This window comes from Aythya marila (assembly GCF_965140915.1).
Source record: "Aythya marila genome assembly, chromosome: 5".
NCBI lineage: Eukaryota > Metazoa > Chordata > Aves > Anseriformes > Anatidae > Aythya > Aythya marila.
Window position 1 is genome coordinate 33634862 of NC_139046.1, and position 16948 is coordinate 33651809.

General features: G+C 38.3%; 1 protein-coding gene across 1 annotated transcript in view; it reads right to left on the reverse strand.

The window, feature by feature from the left end:
* SPTBN5 (spectrin beta, non-erythrocytic 5) overlaps positions 1-16948 on the reverse strand; it is a gene marked incomplete at its 5' end in the record, with an annotated part of 96360 nt that overhangs the window by 13547 nt on the left and 65865 nt on the right. Inside the window, 14 exons of the mRNA XM_082761957.1 lie at positions 245-441; positions 819-1031; positions 3996-4182; positions 4356-4612; positions 5150-5287; positions 6580-6726; positions 7362-7452; positions 8529-8701; positions 10194-10271; positions 11284-11472; positions 13354-13516; positions 14150-14271; positions 15821-15934; positions 16582-16696. Of these exons, the coding sequence (XP_082618083.1) occupies positions 245-441; positions 819-1031; positions 3996-4182; positions 4356-4612; positions 5150-5287; positions 6580-6726; positions 7362-7452; positions 8529-8701; positions 10194-10271; positions 11284-11472; positions 13354-13516; positions 14150-14271; positions 15821-15934; positions 16582-16696 (2184 nt within the window). The remainder of the gene's footprint in view (positions 1-244; positions 442-818; positions 1032-3995; positions 4183-4355; positions 4613-5149; positions 5288-6579; positions 6727-7361; positions 7453-8528; positions 8702-10193; positions 10272-11283; positions 11473-13353; positions 13517-14149; positions 14272-15820; positions 15935-16581; positions 16697-16948) is intronic.

Here is a 16948-nt window from a genome sequence, read left to right on the forward strand (position 1 = left end):
GGTACTAATTGGCCTGTTGTTGAAAAAACAACAGTTATGAAAACATTAAAATGATCATCAACCGTTTTGGGGGGCTTAAAGTGTGTAATGGTGGTGAAGGAGGGATTGATGTAAATTGTATTAAATTTTAAATTGTATTTCTGAATAAGCCAAACAGCTACTAAAGGACGAACTTTTCCATATTTAGCTTCTGTAAAGAAATTTTTGTTAGACCTGGAGCAGAAGCCTGTTTTTGCATTCCTACCTCTCTGGGTTGTTGCTGTTTATTAAGCGAGCACCTGTCTCCTGCACTTTCTCAATCCGGGGCCTGAAACCCTCCATGTCCAGCTTGGTGGCTTCAAGTTTACGAAGTAAAGCTTGGGTGGATTCTTCATTCTTTCCATAATCAGAGGTCTCCAGAATGAAGCTCCTCTCTGCCAGCCAGGCCTCCACCTCCAGTAGCTGTATAAAAATACAGGGATGAGCTTATGTACAACTGCAATTTATGTAAAGACAAAGAAAACTGGAAAGCACTGGTACCCAAAGAGTCACATCAGTCAAAACAAAAAGCAGCTTAGATGCCTTCTGATCTAGCAGATGTTATTTCAAAAAATACGTACGCAGAACCCAATACTTATGGTTACTTATTTATGCATAATTGCAGTTATGTGGCAAAAGCAACTGTTAGTTTTCTATAGTATCCACATTTACCAGATATGAAAAATGAGAACAGTATGAATTCTGCTCCTATCTCAGCACTTGCAGCCACTCAGCAATACAAGTATCTCTCTTTTTAAGCAAATAAAGACGAAAAGAAGTTTCTTACAAACCATCCCTACCTCAGTCAGGAACCGATGAGCCTCGTATGACTGCATGAGCCGCTGTCTCCTCTCTTGAGCCTCTGCCTTCAAGTTTTCTACAGAAGTCTCAAGCTCCTTCATATGTTCCATAATCTTGTGAGAGGCTGAGTGGCCTCCCCTCACCAGCTTCTGCCCTGTACTGAGCACTGCTTTGGTCAAAGCATCCCGACTGCTTATCTCATTCTCTAAATTCTGGAAAAAGTAAAGAGTAAAATGACAGACAAAAATGAGAGCCATGGAGATTTTTCTATCAGATAATGTAATTGTGCAATTCCATTATAAATCTGTTTTCTAAACACAAAGAAGGGTCAGATGTGCAAAGTCTGATTGAATACTCTGAATGGGAGTGGAAGAGTTTTTCTGGGTGAAGGAGCAATAAAAGAAAGCAAGTTTAGCCACAAAATTTGGACCTTGTCATGTACCCACCTCAGAGTGTGGAGGGAAGAGATTCTAACTACAAACCTCTTACCTGTACATTCCACTGAAATATACCCACTTTCACTCACATTACACCACATTTCTTGAATTAAAACATGTCTAAAGAACAAATGATTTATGTATATGCTGAGCAGTATAAATCATTTCCCAGGACCTTTCTAGAAGATGCAGCTTTACCTAACAGCCATTGTGAGCACTACTGAAATGCATAGTAACGGACAGCCAAGAAAGAGGACAAGGAAAGAAGAAAAATTACCTGAACCAGCTCTCAAAGACTATTTGAAATTAACATTTGAAGACTAGTAGATTTTCAAAACCATATGTATACTTCTGTATACCCCTTCATATGATCTTTGGTGGGCAAGGACCATGCCTTCAATTTTTCTGTGAAAGGACGTTCATTCTATGGCTAACTAAGCCCGAGCACCTTGAACACAAAGCAAACCCCAGCATTCTATAATTGTTCTATTGATTTTCTCAGCTATAAAGCAGGTGGTTTCAGAGTCAGAGTGCAGTGTTGTGGTAATGTAGAAGAGATGTCCTGTGGGGAGAGGAGCTGCTCTTTCAACTTAAGTATCAGGCTTGGCTGCAAGCAGCTCTGATTCTAATCTTGCCTTTAACTTCCCCCTATTAATTTCAAGACAGCCACTATGTTGTTGAAAAGTGACACCATATTTGACCCCAGCAGAACAGAATCCAATGGCAAACATTATAAAACATCATGTACTGTGCGTTAATAATAAGCTAGCAGTGTGAAGAACAACTTTGCAGTTGAACATTTAGGAATACGTATTCACAGCACTGCACTTATATCAAAAGGAATTTTTAAAAAGGGGTGGTGGGGAAGTGAGTGGAAACTTTGTTTTCCAAACCAAGCAGCTATGTTATGTATGTTATACTTGTGTGCAAATGCACACAGAACAGTAATTTTTTTTTTTTTTTTTTTACACTGGAACATTTCATGCACTATCACTTTTTTGGTAACAAACCAATGACTGATTTTACAAATCAAGCTCAATAAGACAAACAATAGAGGGTGGAACTAACAGCACATTTAATTTTTGACTAATATGTTACCTCTGACATTTGTTTGCCTGTAAACCAACAATAAAAAATAAATAAATGTTTAGAGACTAACTACTAAAAGATTCAGATTTAAAGCCTAGATTTTAATCTTGCTTCCAGGAGAATACAAAGCAAAATGGCCTTTTGTTATACAATGGTATTATGGTTTGTATCTCTCATTCTCAAAGTTTATTGAAATATTTTGAGACCTGGCCAATTAACACAAAGAATTGCAGCCTAAAGCATAACCTCCACTGTTCCCTAAGTTACCCCAAATATTTTCTCAAATTAAAACAGCTCAAACATTCCTTCCTTCCATAAACCTAGCCTACTTCCCTAACAGGTAAATAAACCCATAATATTCAGGAGTAATTACCCACATAGCAACATGCATACTTGTAATCATGATGAAACAAGCCTTTGCTCTTACTGTCTAATTGTAGAGTCACCAATTGCATCTCGCTTAAATGCATAATTTTTACAAATATGAAAACTTACATCAGATACTAAGAAGGTTCAAGCAATTCAGAATATACCCACAGGTCTTAGACCGGAATGTTCTGGCAGACACATTTAAAACATTTTACAGTTCTTCATTAAACTGTGAGTACACCTAGGATAAATCTACTTTTAAAGAGACTTCATCCTTGCTCTAGTATGCCACCTGTACCAGTCTTGACCTTTTACCCTGGGGGCATTCCAATTTTTTTTTTTTTTTTTTTTTTTTTTAAAGTTCAGAGTTTTATTTCTAGACATGCAGATTGCACCAAATGCCTGTGCCTACAATATTTATTTATACATACATGCACACTTCCTCCTTGTAAGATCTTCTGTCTTCCCCAGTGCTACTGCAGATTTTCCCCACTGGCACTTGAACTAGCACTTAAATGGGCTGTCATTTGCTAATATTAAATACCAATAGCTGCTGGAAACTTTTAGCAGTTTTTTTTTTTTTTCCTCTCCACCTCGTGTTTGCAAGAGACAATGCTCCTTACTCAAAAACGATTAGAAAGGTAGTTGCTGTTTTAACAGTATTTGAGATGACAGCATTCCAGGCACTGCTGTCTCTGATGGCCCATCTAAACGTTGTGAAATAACTCAGCAGCTATCTTGAAAGTTACCACTGGGAAGAAGGTCAGCTAAGGATCTTATCATCCTGTTAACTCCCTCCCTCCACAGGAGAAGGAGCTGGGAAGTGGTGGTGGGGAGGAGATGTTTTTCTGTGAGCTCATCCTCAGACATCTGAGCAATGAGTTTGCCTGGATGTACTTAACAAGCTTCTTAGCATATTTATTAGGACATCTGTTACTCAAAGAGGCTATGCTAGTATGCACAACAGTTCACAAAATCTAGTTCACATTGTAACGGCCAGTTTTTGAACTCAGTTTGCAGAAAGTGCCAATGTGTCCACAGAAAAGCATACAGTATGGTCCCTACAGCTCTGCAATGATAAGCATGGAATCCCACATGCTGCTGTGTCATAGACATAGCCTTCAAAAAAATATCACTATTACCAGCCAAGGATAGAAGTTATCCCTGGCATCATGAATCCTGCGAGTCAAAGCACAGCAGATCAAGTTTGTCAGAGGCAAACTGAATTCCAATTTTCTCTCTTTGCTTCTAAAGATTGAGCATGGTTCTTTATGATGTTACCTGGTGCTTCTCCTGTAGACTCTGAACAGTTGCAAGGGATTGGCCATAATCCTTGGAGGATGCCATGGGGAGTTTCTCATGAACCCAAGCTAACTCCTCATCAACATCTTGTAAGAACTGGTATTGAAGTCTGCTTGCCTCCAAATTCCCACGTCTCTCATGCAGAGGATCACGTAGACTTTTGTATCTGCAAATTTTAAAGAGAACCTAATGAGGACTGCAGAGTAGTACAGGACGAATGCAAAAGGTTCTTTTCAGAATGATATAGAGAAAGAAAAAAAAAAAAAAACGATGCACGGAAGAAGAAGGCTGAGAAAAATAGGTAAACAATAGCAGGAGACAGGCCAGGCACTAACACACCTCTGCACCAGCTGATCCACTCTATCTTCTAGCTCATCGGCAAGGAAATGTTTCTGCTGCTGGAACTCCTGAGCTGTGTTCACAAGTTCTTGTAGTCGGTCCCTATGGCCAGCAATGTCTTCCTCCAGTTCCTCTTGTTTCTTCAGATGACTGTTCAGAACCACCAGATCATTGCTACTATATGGTGCTTTCAACTCATTTTCCACATCTTCCAACCATTTTTCCACATCCTCTATACTCCGCTGAAAATGAAGGGCCTGGGGACAAGCAGGACAAAGTCCAATTAAACTGTTAGGATATATAATACAACATACAATTTCAGCCCCTCTAGGTAAGAATCACATATAAATGCAGAAAAACTTCCCAGTGCTCGGTGACCTTTTCCCAGATAATGATGGCAGCCCAAATGAAGAGGATTCAGTCACAGTGAATACAGATACAGAGGCAGAGAACACCAAGAGCTAATCTTACTTGTGTTGTGTTGCACAAATACAAACGATGGACACAGTACCTTAAAAGGGTGCCATTTCACAGAATCAGTGATCTAAATCCTGGTCTAAACTGGCAGCAGAAAGGAACACAGCCTACAAATCCTTTCCCCTCACAAGAGATCCCCAGTTCTTCCCCCAGTTCCATTTGTTCAGTCCACACTTGCTAGTTTCTTTGCTCTGATGGTCTCGATGAATCAAGTGATTATCTGAAGTGACTCAGTCATACGTAAGATTGTGTAGCAAGGCAGCCATGCTACCTCTGGAAATGACACAAAGACCCAACCAATGGCACCCCTGCATTACCTTGTATGTATCCTGCAGCTTGGCCCGTTTCTCTTGGCAGCTTGCTAGCAGTTCCTCCCATAGCTCTTCCATTTCTTGTAGCCTAGACTGAATGGCCTCAGGGGCGTAGTGCTTCTCACGGAGCATCTTCTCCCCTTCCTACAGCAGAGAGAACCAAGTTTTCTTCCTTTGCTGAATATATCACAATGTATCACCTTTGCCTCAACAAACAAAGTCTACTGGCACAGCTATGTAAAAGGACAGCTGCAGCCATCGCTTTCTGACATAAGGAGGATGCAGAGATGAAGAAAAAGAGATAAAGGTAATAACCTCTAAAATTATTTGAAATGCCAGAAGAATATTAAAAGACATCTAAAGGGTAAAGAGAATTTTCATTATGCAACAGCTACATTGCTTAAAAGCTGGCAGGGATCCTAGTTTGCAACCATGATTTTTTTTTTTTATGATGTGCCATATTCCATGATCATTGCTTGAGATTGTCCAGCCACCTAGCCCTTTCTTTTCCCTTTCTTGCATGCTAAAAAAGTGAACCACTGCATGAGATAGTAAAATCTCTAGTTTAGATGGATGTAGTTTCACCCTTTAGTCCCCCTATCATGTCTGTGTTGTCTAAACATAAAGGATTCTGCAATACTGGACACAGGTGAGTATGATGAGGAACTCTACCTTTAATGCTTAGTTATCTCTTGCAAAATACAGCTAGTAAGCACTGTGCTGAGAATAAGGTTAATAAACATGTAACAGTCTGTCCTTCCAAACTTATCATCTGATCGCAGCTTCTGCCAAGTATCTGACAAAGCTTGTCAGACTTCCCTCATATCTCTTCTACTAGCATGCCTCTGCAAAGGCAACACTTGAAAACTTGTCTTGATCTTTTCTGTTGGATACAGCTTATCTGACTTGTTGAAGTTGTGCATCCAATCACCTAGGTTCCCTGCTGGAAAGAAACAGATATACCTCCAAAGTGTGATTCACACCAGAGAGAAGTTTCTAAAGTCAGTGGAATGAATCACTCGAGAGCACCTATCTCCTTCCGTTGCATGCACAGTGAATATAGATAACAAACCCACATTAAACACTAACAGATAAGTTGAAAGAACCCTGTGGGCACACAAATTTTTTGACAGACCAAACGAACAAGCTTCCCAACCTCCTCAAAGACAGAATGAACAATATCAGTGAGGGGGACAATGATTTCCCCTTGCTTGTTCGAGATCTCTAACTCAGTCTGCTTATAGTCTTTCACACTAGCTGCCCAGCCTTGCCATCAACCAGCTTCTGGAGGTCACCATCCTTGGAGGTCTTCAAGAAACGTGTAGATTTAGAACTTAGTAGCATGGTTTAGTGGTGGACTTTAGTACTAGTTTAAAGGTTGGACTAGATGATCTTAGAGGTCCTTTCCAACCTTCATGATTCTACGATTCACTCACAGATTTGATGGAGTCCAGGCGATTCCTATTGGCCATGATCTCTGCTTGGAAAGCCTGGTGCTTCTGAAGTTTGGTCTGTAGATTGCTTGGATCCTTCCAGCTATCATCCTGGGCAATGCTGTTCTTCTCATTGATCCAGGCAGCCACCTTCGGAGGGGAAAGAACAGAAATAGTAAAGAACTTCAGTATGTCTCAGTTCCAACCTGCCAGGCTCTCCTCTAGCATGTATAAAACACAGGATTAGTGAGTGGGGACACAAACAAGTTGCCCTTCTGTGATTCTGCTTCCCTAAGCTCCTCATGTTTTTCACGATGAGGTAACTCCTACACCTCTGTTTACCAGCATCTGTTTTCCTATACCTCTGTTTTCCAGTCATCTGGAAATGGATCTGCCTCCACGAGATATTTCCTATAGAGTGAGAAAGTGTGTGTGCACAGATGTGTATATACAGAAGAAAGGGCAATTACCTCCCTATTTCTACCCTACCATCTATATCTCACAAGAAAAGGACTTACATGTCTCTTCCCATGAATTATGATATAATGGCACATTTTGTATTAAGCACCTATTTCTTACAGATTTTGCTGTGCTCCAAATGGAGGGAAGCTGTGACTTGAAAAGTGAAAAATATTCCTTCACTCTTATCTTCATATTTTCCAATATAATCTAATTCCAGACTTGGTTCCTTGATTTTTCTCTCAGTAAATCCCTTCAGGGATTCAGACCTATGCAGCACAGTATGTTTTAAGAACCAGAATACCGTGAATCCTGTGTAATTGTACCTCATAGGAATTCTTCAGAAACTTCTGCAGAAGCCTTGATTCCTCTAGCAGATGTCTGCGAGCAGCAGCATTCTCCAGCAGTTTCTCTTTTCTGAAAGGAAGACAGATGTGTGAGGAAAAAGCCACAGAGTGATTTAGATAGTATACTGGCTTTTGATTTTTATCTCTAAAAAACACATGATCTAACACTTGGTGTCTAAGAGAGAACTGTCCATAATATGCAGCCTTCTATGATTCAGACTGTCAGAGAAGATGCTCAGGACACTGTAGGAATTTGATTACTAGCAGATAAATATGTTTAAAGTATGCACAAATTCTGTGTGTATGATACCTGCATCTAGGAATCACATTACTGCCTTTCAGGGGACAACTGAACATAAGGTCAGCTGGTTTCTATATGGAAAGCCTATGGGTATAATGGTATTTGTCACTGAAAATATCTGACAAGCCAAAGCTACGACATCCTTTCATCTTTCTTCCAAATGTGGACCTGCAGCACTTTATTCATGTCAAGACAGGCATGAAATAGTTTGATCATATTAATAATTTTCTGTGCTTGCTTTCACTGTAAAGGATTTCTTATTTCTTTCTGTAAATTTTACATACATCTCTTCATCTACCATAGAAATGAACATAACTACTTCCAATGCTAGTATTTGTTTAAGATGAACACTACGCAACATGCCAGGAAAAATAAAGTAATTCATACAAAAGGCCAAGATCTAATCAGAAAGAACTGCAAAATGCCCTAAAAAGATAATTTGAGCAGGGCTTTCAGATCAACCCACTAGAGCAGTGAAAAAGCAGTTGTGTATGAAATGACCTTTCTCAATGGTATTTAATGACAATGAAATATTTAATGGCACAGCAGGCCTCCGTGTGTTGTCTGCAGCACTGTCCCTATGGCCCAGCCAGGGTACAGAATTACAGGAATACTGCCTTTTTCTGAATCTCATCCCCCTTCTGCCTAACTTTATTTTGGAAGCCTCTTACTAAACATTAACTAGTCTCAAGCCAGTTTTGCAAGATCACAGATTGCAGTGGAAAGTCAAGTAAATGCAAACTAGTTTATGGTTCTCTTACAACATTTGGATATATTAGAGTCACATTGGAAGAATTTCATTGCAAACGAGAAGGGTGGCAGACATGGGAAGGGTTTTACTTCACCTCCTCAGAACGGCCTGGCATCTGTTGGTGATGTTGTCTGAGTCATAGTGCTTGTTCTGAATTAGCTGCTGAGCAAACGAAGCCATCTCATCAATTTTCTCCATCTGAGTTTCCAGGGATTTTTCAAACTGCATGTGTTTCCGCTGTAGGCTCTCCACACTAGACAATGAGTCCTGGATGAAATTTCAACAAAGAGAAGCTGCTTTCAGTCAAAGTTATTCCATCTACCACTGATAATGCAGAAGCTAAATGGCATTTACCCCACATTTGCAAGCTGTCAAGAAAATGTATTGGCCTTTGAATTTTTTTGGCATGGAATCTTGGGGCCTAAATGTTCCATGCATGGTCTGAGACTATCATTTCAGGGTCAAAACTGAACAAAACACTGGATGCTTTGCTGCTTCTGCTTACTGTTGTGCTTCATAGAGCATCTCACGCTTCTTGGAAGATAAAGCTGATCACCTACTCATAAATCAATCTTGTGACGGATGCTATTTTTGACAGCAAATATGGGATGCCAAACTGACATCAAAGTTATGTGAAAAAATGTCACAGAAAGAGATTGAAATTAGAGCTTCAGTTTCAGATCATGGAATTTGGAAGAGCTTAGATCCAGATTTGAATCTGAGGACTGGTGTCTGCCATTACAGTTAATCTAGAGACAAACACATTCTAACTTCCTGTAACATTTGTGTGTCCAAAGCTTCAAGAGCTCTTTTTTTTTTTTTTTTTTTTTTTTTTTTTAGCACCCCCTTGCACTTTTAATTTTAGAATCAGTGTCAAAATGTTGTTACTTTAATAAACTCTGCTTTATCTCTGCTCTAGAGAAAGCTATAAAGCTCCGGAAGAAACATTGTCTCAAAGGTCATGTCAAATGGGTCAGAAAAACATCTAAACTTCTGGGTGCTTACACAAGTCATTGGAATAGAAATTACTGAGTACTTTCTTTGCATTGCTGAGATAAATATGACTGGAAAAATGGGTGGCTCCTTCTAAGTCTCTTATACTTCAATGGAGGGACTGTAAATACATACCTCCAGGCTGAAACTTACAGAGACAGACACCAGCCAATAGCGTTACATGCTTTTTTTTTTTTTTTTTTTTTTTTACCATTTGTACTAATTATGTCTACACTGAACTCTGAGATGTAATTGTAGCTTCTGCACAGACAGCTGATTTGGTACCTATACAAGGTACTGAGTAAAACATCACAGTTTATATCCAGCATCCTGCATGGTTTTTGCACCCCATGCCTTAGTCTGTAGTTCCAGTTATTGCATTTGCACCCCATGCCTTAGTCTGTAGTTCCAGTTATTGCACTGTTACTGGTACCTGAAGAATCTAATTTAGAGTTACACTAGGTATGTCAGCAGTGACAGGGGTGACAACCTGCACAACGCTAGTAAATTTATTTGGGCCAGATATATTCAGTAAGAGAAACACAGTCTATTTTCTTTCTGCAATAGGAGCAGTCAGACTGGTTAATTACTCTTGGGGCTGAGCAACCCATCCTGTGTAAAGTATTGAGGAAGGAAATTTGATCCCAGATCATCAAGACCAAACAGTAACTTCAGAAGATGGAAGGTTCTGAGCACATCATCATACTTCACAGCTCCCAGTTCCAGCCTGATGCCTAAGAACATTATCATTTCTTGGAGCACCTACCCCTAAGTCTTCATTGGCTAGGAAAGCCTCTTTGCTGCTGAGCCAGCTCTCAGTCTGTTCCACATAGCCATAGAATTTCTGTATAGGAAAAAAAAGCAGTCATAAACATGGTGTAAAGTAGACTTGGGCAGAGTATACTGAAAAAAAACCCTAAACTGCTAGGGCAATTGCAAAAATTAACCACACAGCACTGGATGCTGGATGGCAATAAGCATTAGATGCTGCCAAAACCATGCGCGTAACAACTATTATTGTAGACTTCTCTTTTATAATATGACTGTTTGTCTAAGACATTGGATACAATACAAGTAATTGTAGCATGTTTGCTAATACCGTAGGGAGAGTGCTGTGTAAGGTAACTGGCCAGCAAACAGTACTGTAACATGGCCTGAAGTTAAGTAGAATGTAATACATAAAGAAGCTTAAAAGCAGCCCTTACCATATGGTCTGAGTTCTCATATATATGAAGCTTTTTAGATGGGACTAGTAGGACAAGCTGTTATTTAAGGTACTTGACATCTACCCATTGTAAGATCTCTGTTTCAGTTATTTCTAACTTTTGCCAACAAGTTATTTGGGCAGAAATTTTGTAAAGTGAGATGATTATTTCAGGGATGTGTTTCTGGAAAACTGCAGCCAAGACAGTTCTTATGTTAGAAAAAAGGCCAGGGAAAAATACATTATTTTGTCCATGCTATATTTTTCTTCAAATAATTCTTTAAAAATACAAGACTCCACCCATGTTTTGGGGGAGGTTATTGAATTTAGTAGGATAGTGACATTCTATTTTTAGTACATGCCTTTTTTCAACTACATAAATGTTTGACCTAATTTTGCCAAGTTTTTTAACTTCTGAAAAGCAGATGAGCACATGTTCCATATAAATTTCTTTTTTTGATTTGTAAAGATGAAATTTAAACATATAATAAAAATCCTGTGCCTTCAGAAGCCTTCTAGAAACCAGTGTTAAACACTGGGTATTATAATTTCATCCCCAATAGATGGTAATCTCATGTTATAAATGTGCTGTTTATACCAAGGAAAGTTGTCACTGGGATGTGCATTCCCTGTAGAATGTCATTTTACTCACCTGTAAATCTTGTGCCTGAAACAGTTTTACATATTGCTCCTGCCATGCTTTGATCAGTTCAGACCAGGCTTGCTGTAGTCTGGAAAGGGACTGGTGAATCTCAGGGGTTGCATAGTGACCAGAACTGGCAAGTTGTTGACCATAGTTACTGAGAGAGTTGAATCTTTCCACTCGTGCTTCAATCTCCTCCTAAAATATATTACTAAGGTTGATGTCAAGGGTTTATGGAAAGCCAAGTATTCAGAATACAGGCCTTAAGGGGAAGAATATAGACTGTAACTTTCCAACACTAATATTTGTATGGAAAATCATTCATGTTTGAGCTATGTTACTGAAAGAGTACAGAATTGCCTAAGAGAAAATAAATGTGGACAATAAATGACTTTATTGCTCTAGGAACAACTGGTCTCCTGCAAATCAAAATTGGGATTAAATTAGAAACAGATCGGAAAATAGTCACGTAAATGAAAACAGTTTTGAACACCTATAATACTGTATACCCCACTGAGTCTTCCTACATAAAGGTGGTTCTTATGAGACAAACAGTATCTAGAATTTTTGTCCTCCTGCCAAATAAATTGGCATCAGATTATTACATTAAAGACACTGTTCTACTTCATTTCATGGTGATAAAATTAAATATTTAACTTTTTCACCTGGTCTGAGGAATGAGTTATGCCTGTATACTGAATCCCTGAGGTGAAAGCATTAAAAGCAACTATGAGACCTATGAATTGAGTATGGAATTCCTGATGGAAACCATTTGAAAATAAAAATAACCATGTACTGAATTAATACATTAACTCATAAACCATCTTAAAAATTATGGCATGGACTACTAAATGTCTGAAATTAGAACAGTTCCTTTTGGGGATTTTTTTGAGAGTGGTGATGGTGCTACACGGCTGTAACGTACTTTTTTTTTTTTTTTTTTTAAAAAAAACTTAGATTAGTACCTGGTGTTCAACTGCAGTCTCCCCTAAGGACTATAGTTTGAGCCACTAACCTGAATAAGAAATAAATCCATTTTTCTTGTCATGCCTATAATTTTAGTTTAGTCAACCCTGTGCAAAAGAATACATTCCCTGGATTCTGCCTTTTACTGTGTGACTCTCTCTTTAGAAAAAAGGGATTCCTTTACTAACAGATATTAAAGACCTAGATCTTGCTACTACCTAAATTTAGAATACATTTCATCAGTGCTTTGTTTTTTTTTTTCCTCAAGTGTTTTCTATTGTTTCTAAAATTGCTGAGTCTGTGACATGAGAAATAATTGTTAATAAAAAGAAGACTGAAAGAGGAGGGTGCATCAGGTATTTGATACTAAATTCAGGTTTGAAAAATGAAATAGATTCTACAAACTAATTATGCTAGTGATGGGACCCACAAAGCACTGGATTTTCATCATTAATATTAGACATGATTCTGGGAACATGCCTTTTAGAAAAGGTAACATAACTGCAAAGAAAATATAACACAAAAGCTGGAAGGTAGCAATGATGCTTGTGAAAAAGTGAAGTAACATTTTTTCTAAGGTTAATTAACAATAGCACTCCTTTTAGAAAATCCACCAAAAATTTTAGCCAAATCAGTCTGCAAATGATTGTGTGGTAATTTGTACTGGGACATGAAATGTTTCATAACTGAAAACGTAGTACCATCCAATGGTAATTTACTGCCCCATGTGAGTCAATGCTGGTTTTATTTTCCTCTGAGGCAAATGGAGTTTGCATCACAAAATCTAGCTCAAAGCTAGATTGCAATTAACTTTTAAGTAACCTGAGTAAAGAGATCAGCACTGAGACTGAATCAGCTTTTAACCTACAGGTTTGGACAGCAGAAGAGGTGAGAGGAAATTTTGGTACTTTTTACAGACCTATCAACTGTTAAATAGCTCACGGGATAGAGTTCTGTGAGTTCTTAGGTGACTTCTGTCACTAACCTGTTACTGAAAACTGTCTTACCATAATATTGACAGACACATGCAGTACAATCTTGCTGTCTGCAGCATTTAATTTCTGTAAGGAAGAATTCCCAGTATATTCAATTGAAAGCAAGAATGATACTTGCCTTTCTCTGCTGATGCTCCTCAATCATGCTTTCAACTTCATTTAGACTTTTAGGAAGTCCTCCTGCTTCCATTAAACCTCTGATGTTTTGGATCCAATCTAGCATTTCCTTCATCTCGAAGTTAAACTTCTGCAATTGATACGAGGCCGCCAGCTTTTCCTTCCTGCAATGGAATGTGCTTTAGCCAACACAGAGTTGTCTAGTTCCTGTCCCCTCCCCATTTGCAGAGCAAGGTATCCTATGAGAAAGCAACTCAAGTGAATTCAAGACTTCTAGCTTTTCCTTGCAGCTCCTAACTTTCTTCACGCTAAACCAAAACCACAGGTGATGACTGCTGCCTTAGAGACAATAAACTCACCTTATTTTCTACCTCAGTTCATTAGGAAGAGAAAAGTGAAAACATTCATAGCTGTTGTTTCCAGAAACAATTCCAACTCAGGCCTAAGCCTTTCTTGTTTTGGAGAGATTCAAGAAAATACCTTCTAGAATCATCCAAAAATAAGTCTTCCAAAAAGGCTTCAAGACAGATTTAATCTGATAGATAGGAGTCATTTTAGTAGCGTTATTTTAGTGGAATAAGCTAGGAACTCATTGGACCAGCTTTCCCAAAGTCACATCTGTGGAACTTCTGCTGTACAAAGTCATCCTTGTTCCAATGCAGGTGTCTTAGCTGCCTGTATATGCTTTGTAATGGACCCTCAAAAACTTTTGGAAAAGTCCCTGGAAAGTAGAATTGTGACCCCAGGGAATAGTTTTGCTCCTGCTAAGAGATATTCAGACCACTAGAAGTCTTTACCTTTGTTTGGCCTGTCCCTGGAGTCGTAGCCAGTTGTTTTTCATCTCCTGTTGCTTCATAGTCAGTTTGTCATTTATGGATGGATTCCTTGTGGAAAGGCGGAAAGATTCCAATTCCAATGGCTGGGAGGAGATTTATAGTGGGGTGAATTTATGCCAAAAAGCTTATGTTTGTTCCTGAGATTGCCTTTCAGGACAAGTAGTTCATTTTAAAATCCCAGTTTTCAAAAGTGGGTACTTAGATTACAATAGCAAAATATACAAAGAGATTTCTTATATGCAGAAAAAAAACATACACAATTCCAAGCAATCATCCAAGTAAGGAAAGATAACTGTATGTTGCAAAACACCCACAAATGCTACTTTACAATTAAGAAAGCAGTTTTGCAGAATGGTGATAAACACAGAGGAAAATGAAATGCTAATCATAACCTCTGGTAGCCTAATCTAACTAAGATAGGTAACTGGAGCCACGGAGATAGAGCACAAAGAAGCAACCAGATTTGCCTTTCAGCAAAGGACTCAAAAATCTCTTGTATCTATTTCAGCTAACAGCTGCATCAAAACACCACTTTCTATGTGGACTTCTGGTTGATGCTGCTTTCATTAACACAGCCTGATAAACAGTAAAGAACACTCACCGAAATAGGTTTAAAGTTATCTTTCTTCTTCATTTTCATCAATTTGATAGTGCTATAGAATTTTAATTAGGCAGAAAGGAGAATATGCCAGGCTGTTTTTAATCCACAGGAAAAGCACAGATATACTTTGTAAATGGTATTTCTGGCAGCATTAAAAAACTTCCTCATCTTTCTGTGTTTCCATGCAGAACTCCCCCCTACAGCTTTACTGATGCTATCTGTGGAATGCTCACTGGCAATCACCCACATTTCATATGAGAATTAGCTAAGAAAGTCACAATGTGTGAAGGTATCACACATATCGTCACCATTTGCATACTATAGTGAAGAAAAGATTTAGAGAAATTTCACAAAAATATGTTCCTTATGAAAAGCCTTACTACTCTGGTCAACAGTGAAAACGGTGAGGTGTTGTATATTATTTCTGCTATTGCAGTTCAGCTGAAAACATTCTTTTTTAAAAAAAATATATAATTATATAGGAACTCAGACCCATATTTAATACTCAGATGAGTCCTAAACCATGCAAAGTGGGCATTTTTCAAAGGCAAGAGCTGATTATAGATTACAGAGGGAATTATAGCCTAAGATTCTTGGGTTTGACAGCTATATCAGAAAACTATGTGCACTGTAGTTTTGCATTTTAGTTTTAAACAAAACCAGAGTCAGGATTTTGGTTCAAGTCAGTCCAGAAACTGGGAGAAAGATGGAGAGCTAAATTTGGATTCCATGCTTTCCAAAAGACGATCCAATCTGGCTTGTAGAGGAGAGTCGGCGAATCAACTAATATGTTAACAAGGGACTTCTCTTCTTAGATTTGGTCGATCATGAAGAATGGCATCTCATACAGCGTAAAGTACAATTAATTGGCACAATATTTTACACTGAGAATAAATCTGTGTGCTCTGCCATATGTACTGTTTGCTCATACTCATAGATCTGAACAATCACATTGATGTTTGCACTCTATTCCCAAAAAGCAAAAGGGAACTTTTTTTTTGTAGTATCCTCTGTACTTTTCCACTTCTTACCTCCATTTTGGACTTAATAACGTTGATTTCCCTCTCCATCTCTTCATGTCTTCGAATAAGATTTTCCACACTTTCTACATCTTTCCCATAATCCAGTGCTTGTATCAGTACACTCTGGAGGGACAGGGGGATGTGTAAATGGTAAAGATGATACAAAGCAAAAGGGTCATATCTTAATTATTTCAAATTGTTTCTTTCTTCCCTTCTTTTTATTGTTATCTGAATGTTCTTATTGTCTTTTTAAGTATTAACATAGCACTGTATGTCTGTGCTCTTTAAAGAGATGGAAAAAGAACTTTGAATACTCTCAATCCTGCCACTGAGCACTCACATGTAAAACAAAGGCAGTAGTGCTTCCCCGTGTTTCTTAATCTTTATTTTCTCTTCTTTTCTCATAGATGAAAATAGCCCAATATTTAAGTTGTGGAGTACAAATTTGCATAACTGTGCATTTCATGAAATATGGAAAAAAAAAAATATTCTCAGAACCCTAGCAGAAATGGAATTCTTGACAATGAAGAAGTATATTTGTAGAAATTGTTATAAAAATTTCAAACCAACGGTCTTGTAACTTGAAGGAGTTGTATTACATATTTGGCTACTGACTTACAGTTCAATAAACAGCTTCAGTTACATCCATGAAATCATTAGTAGAAATCATCATATAGCCTTTTTCTTCTATTAATCTCAAAATTACAATCCAGAATAGGCATTTTTACCTCCATTTTCCCATATCAATTAATGTAAATCTGAGAACTCACCTTCTCAGTAATTCTCTCTGTGATATCATCGATTTCTCTGATTAAGGCATGAATCTCTAGAGCTCCCTCTAACTTCTTCCTGTATGCACTCAGGTTACCACGGAAACTGTTCCACCTTTTATTGGAAAGAATATTTTAGGGGTGTATTTCACAGGTGAGAATTTGCACAACTGAGTTTTGTGAAGCTCAGAACTAAGTAAAAGACTAGATTTCTGAGCTACAGTGTGTACTGACCCCCAGTTTCTCACAACAAGGGACACAGCATAGAGGTAAAGCACTAGTCTGACAAAACTATCTGGTTGTATTTGTTCCAAGTTTTCAGGATGGGATACAGGTTAAAAGCTAAAAAGTCCTGATGCAGTTTCCT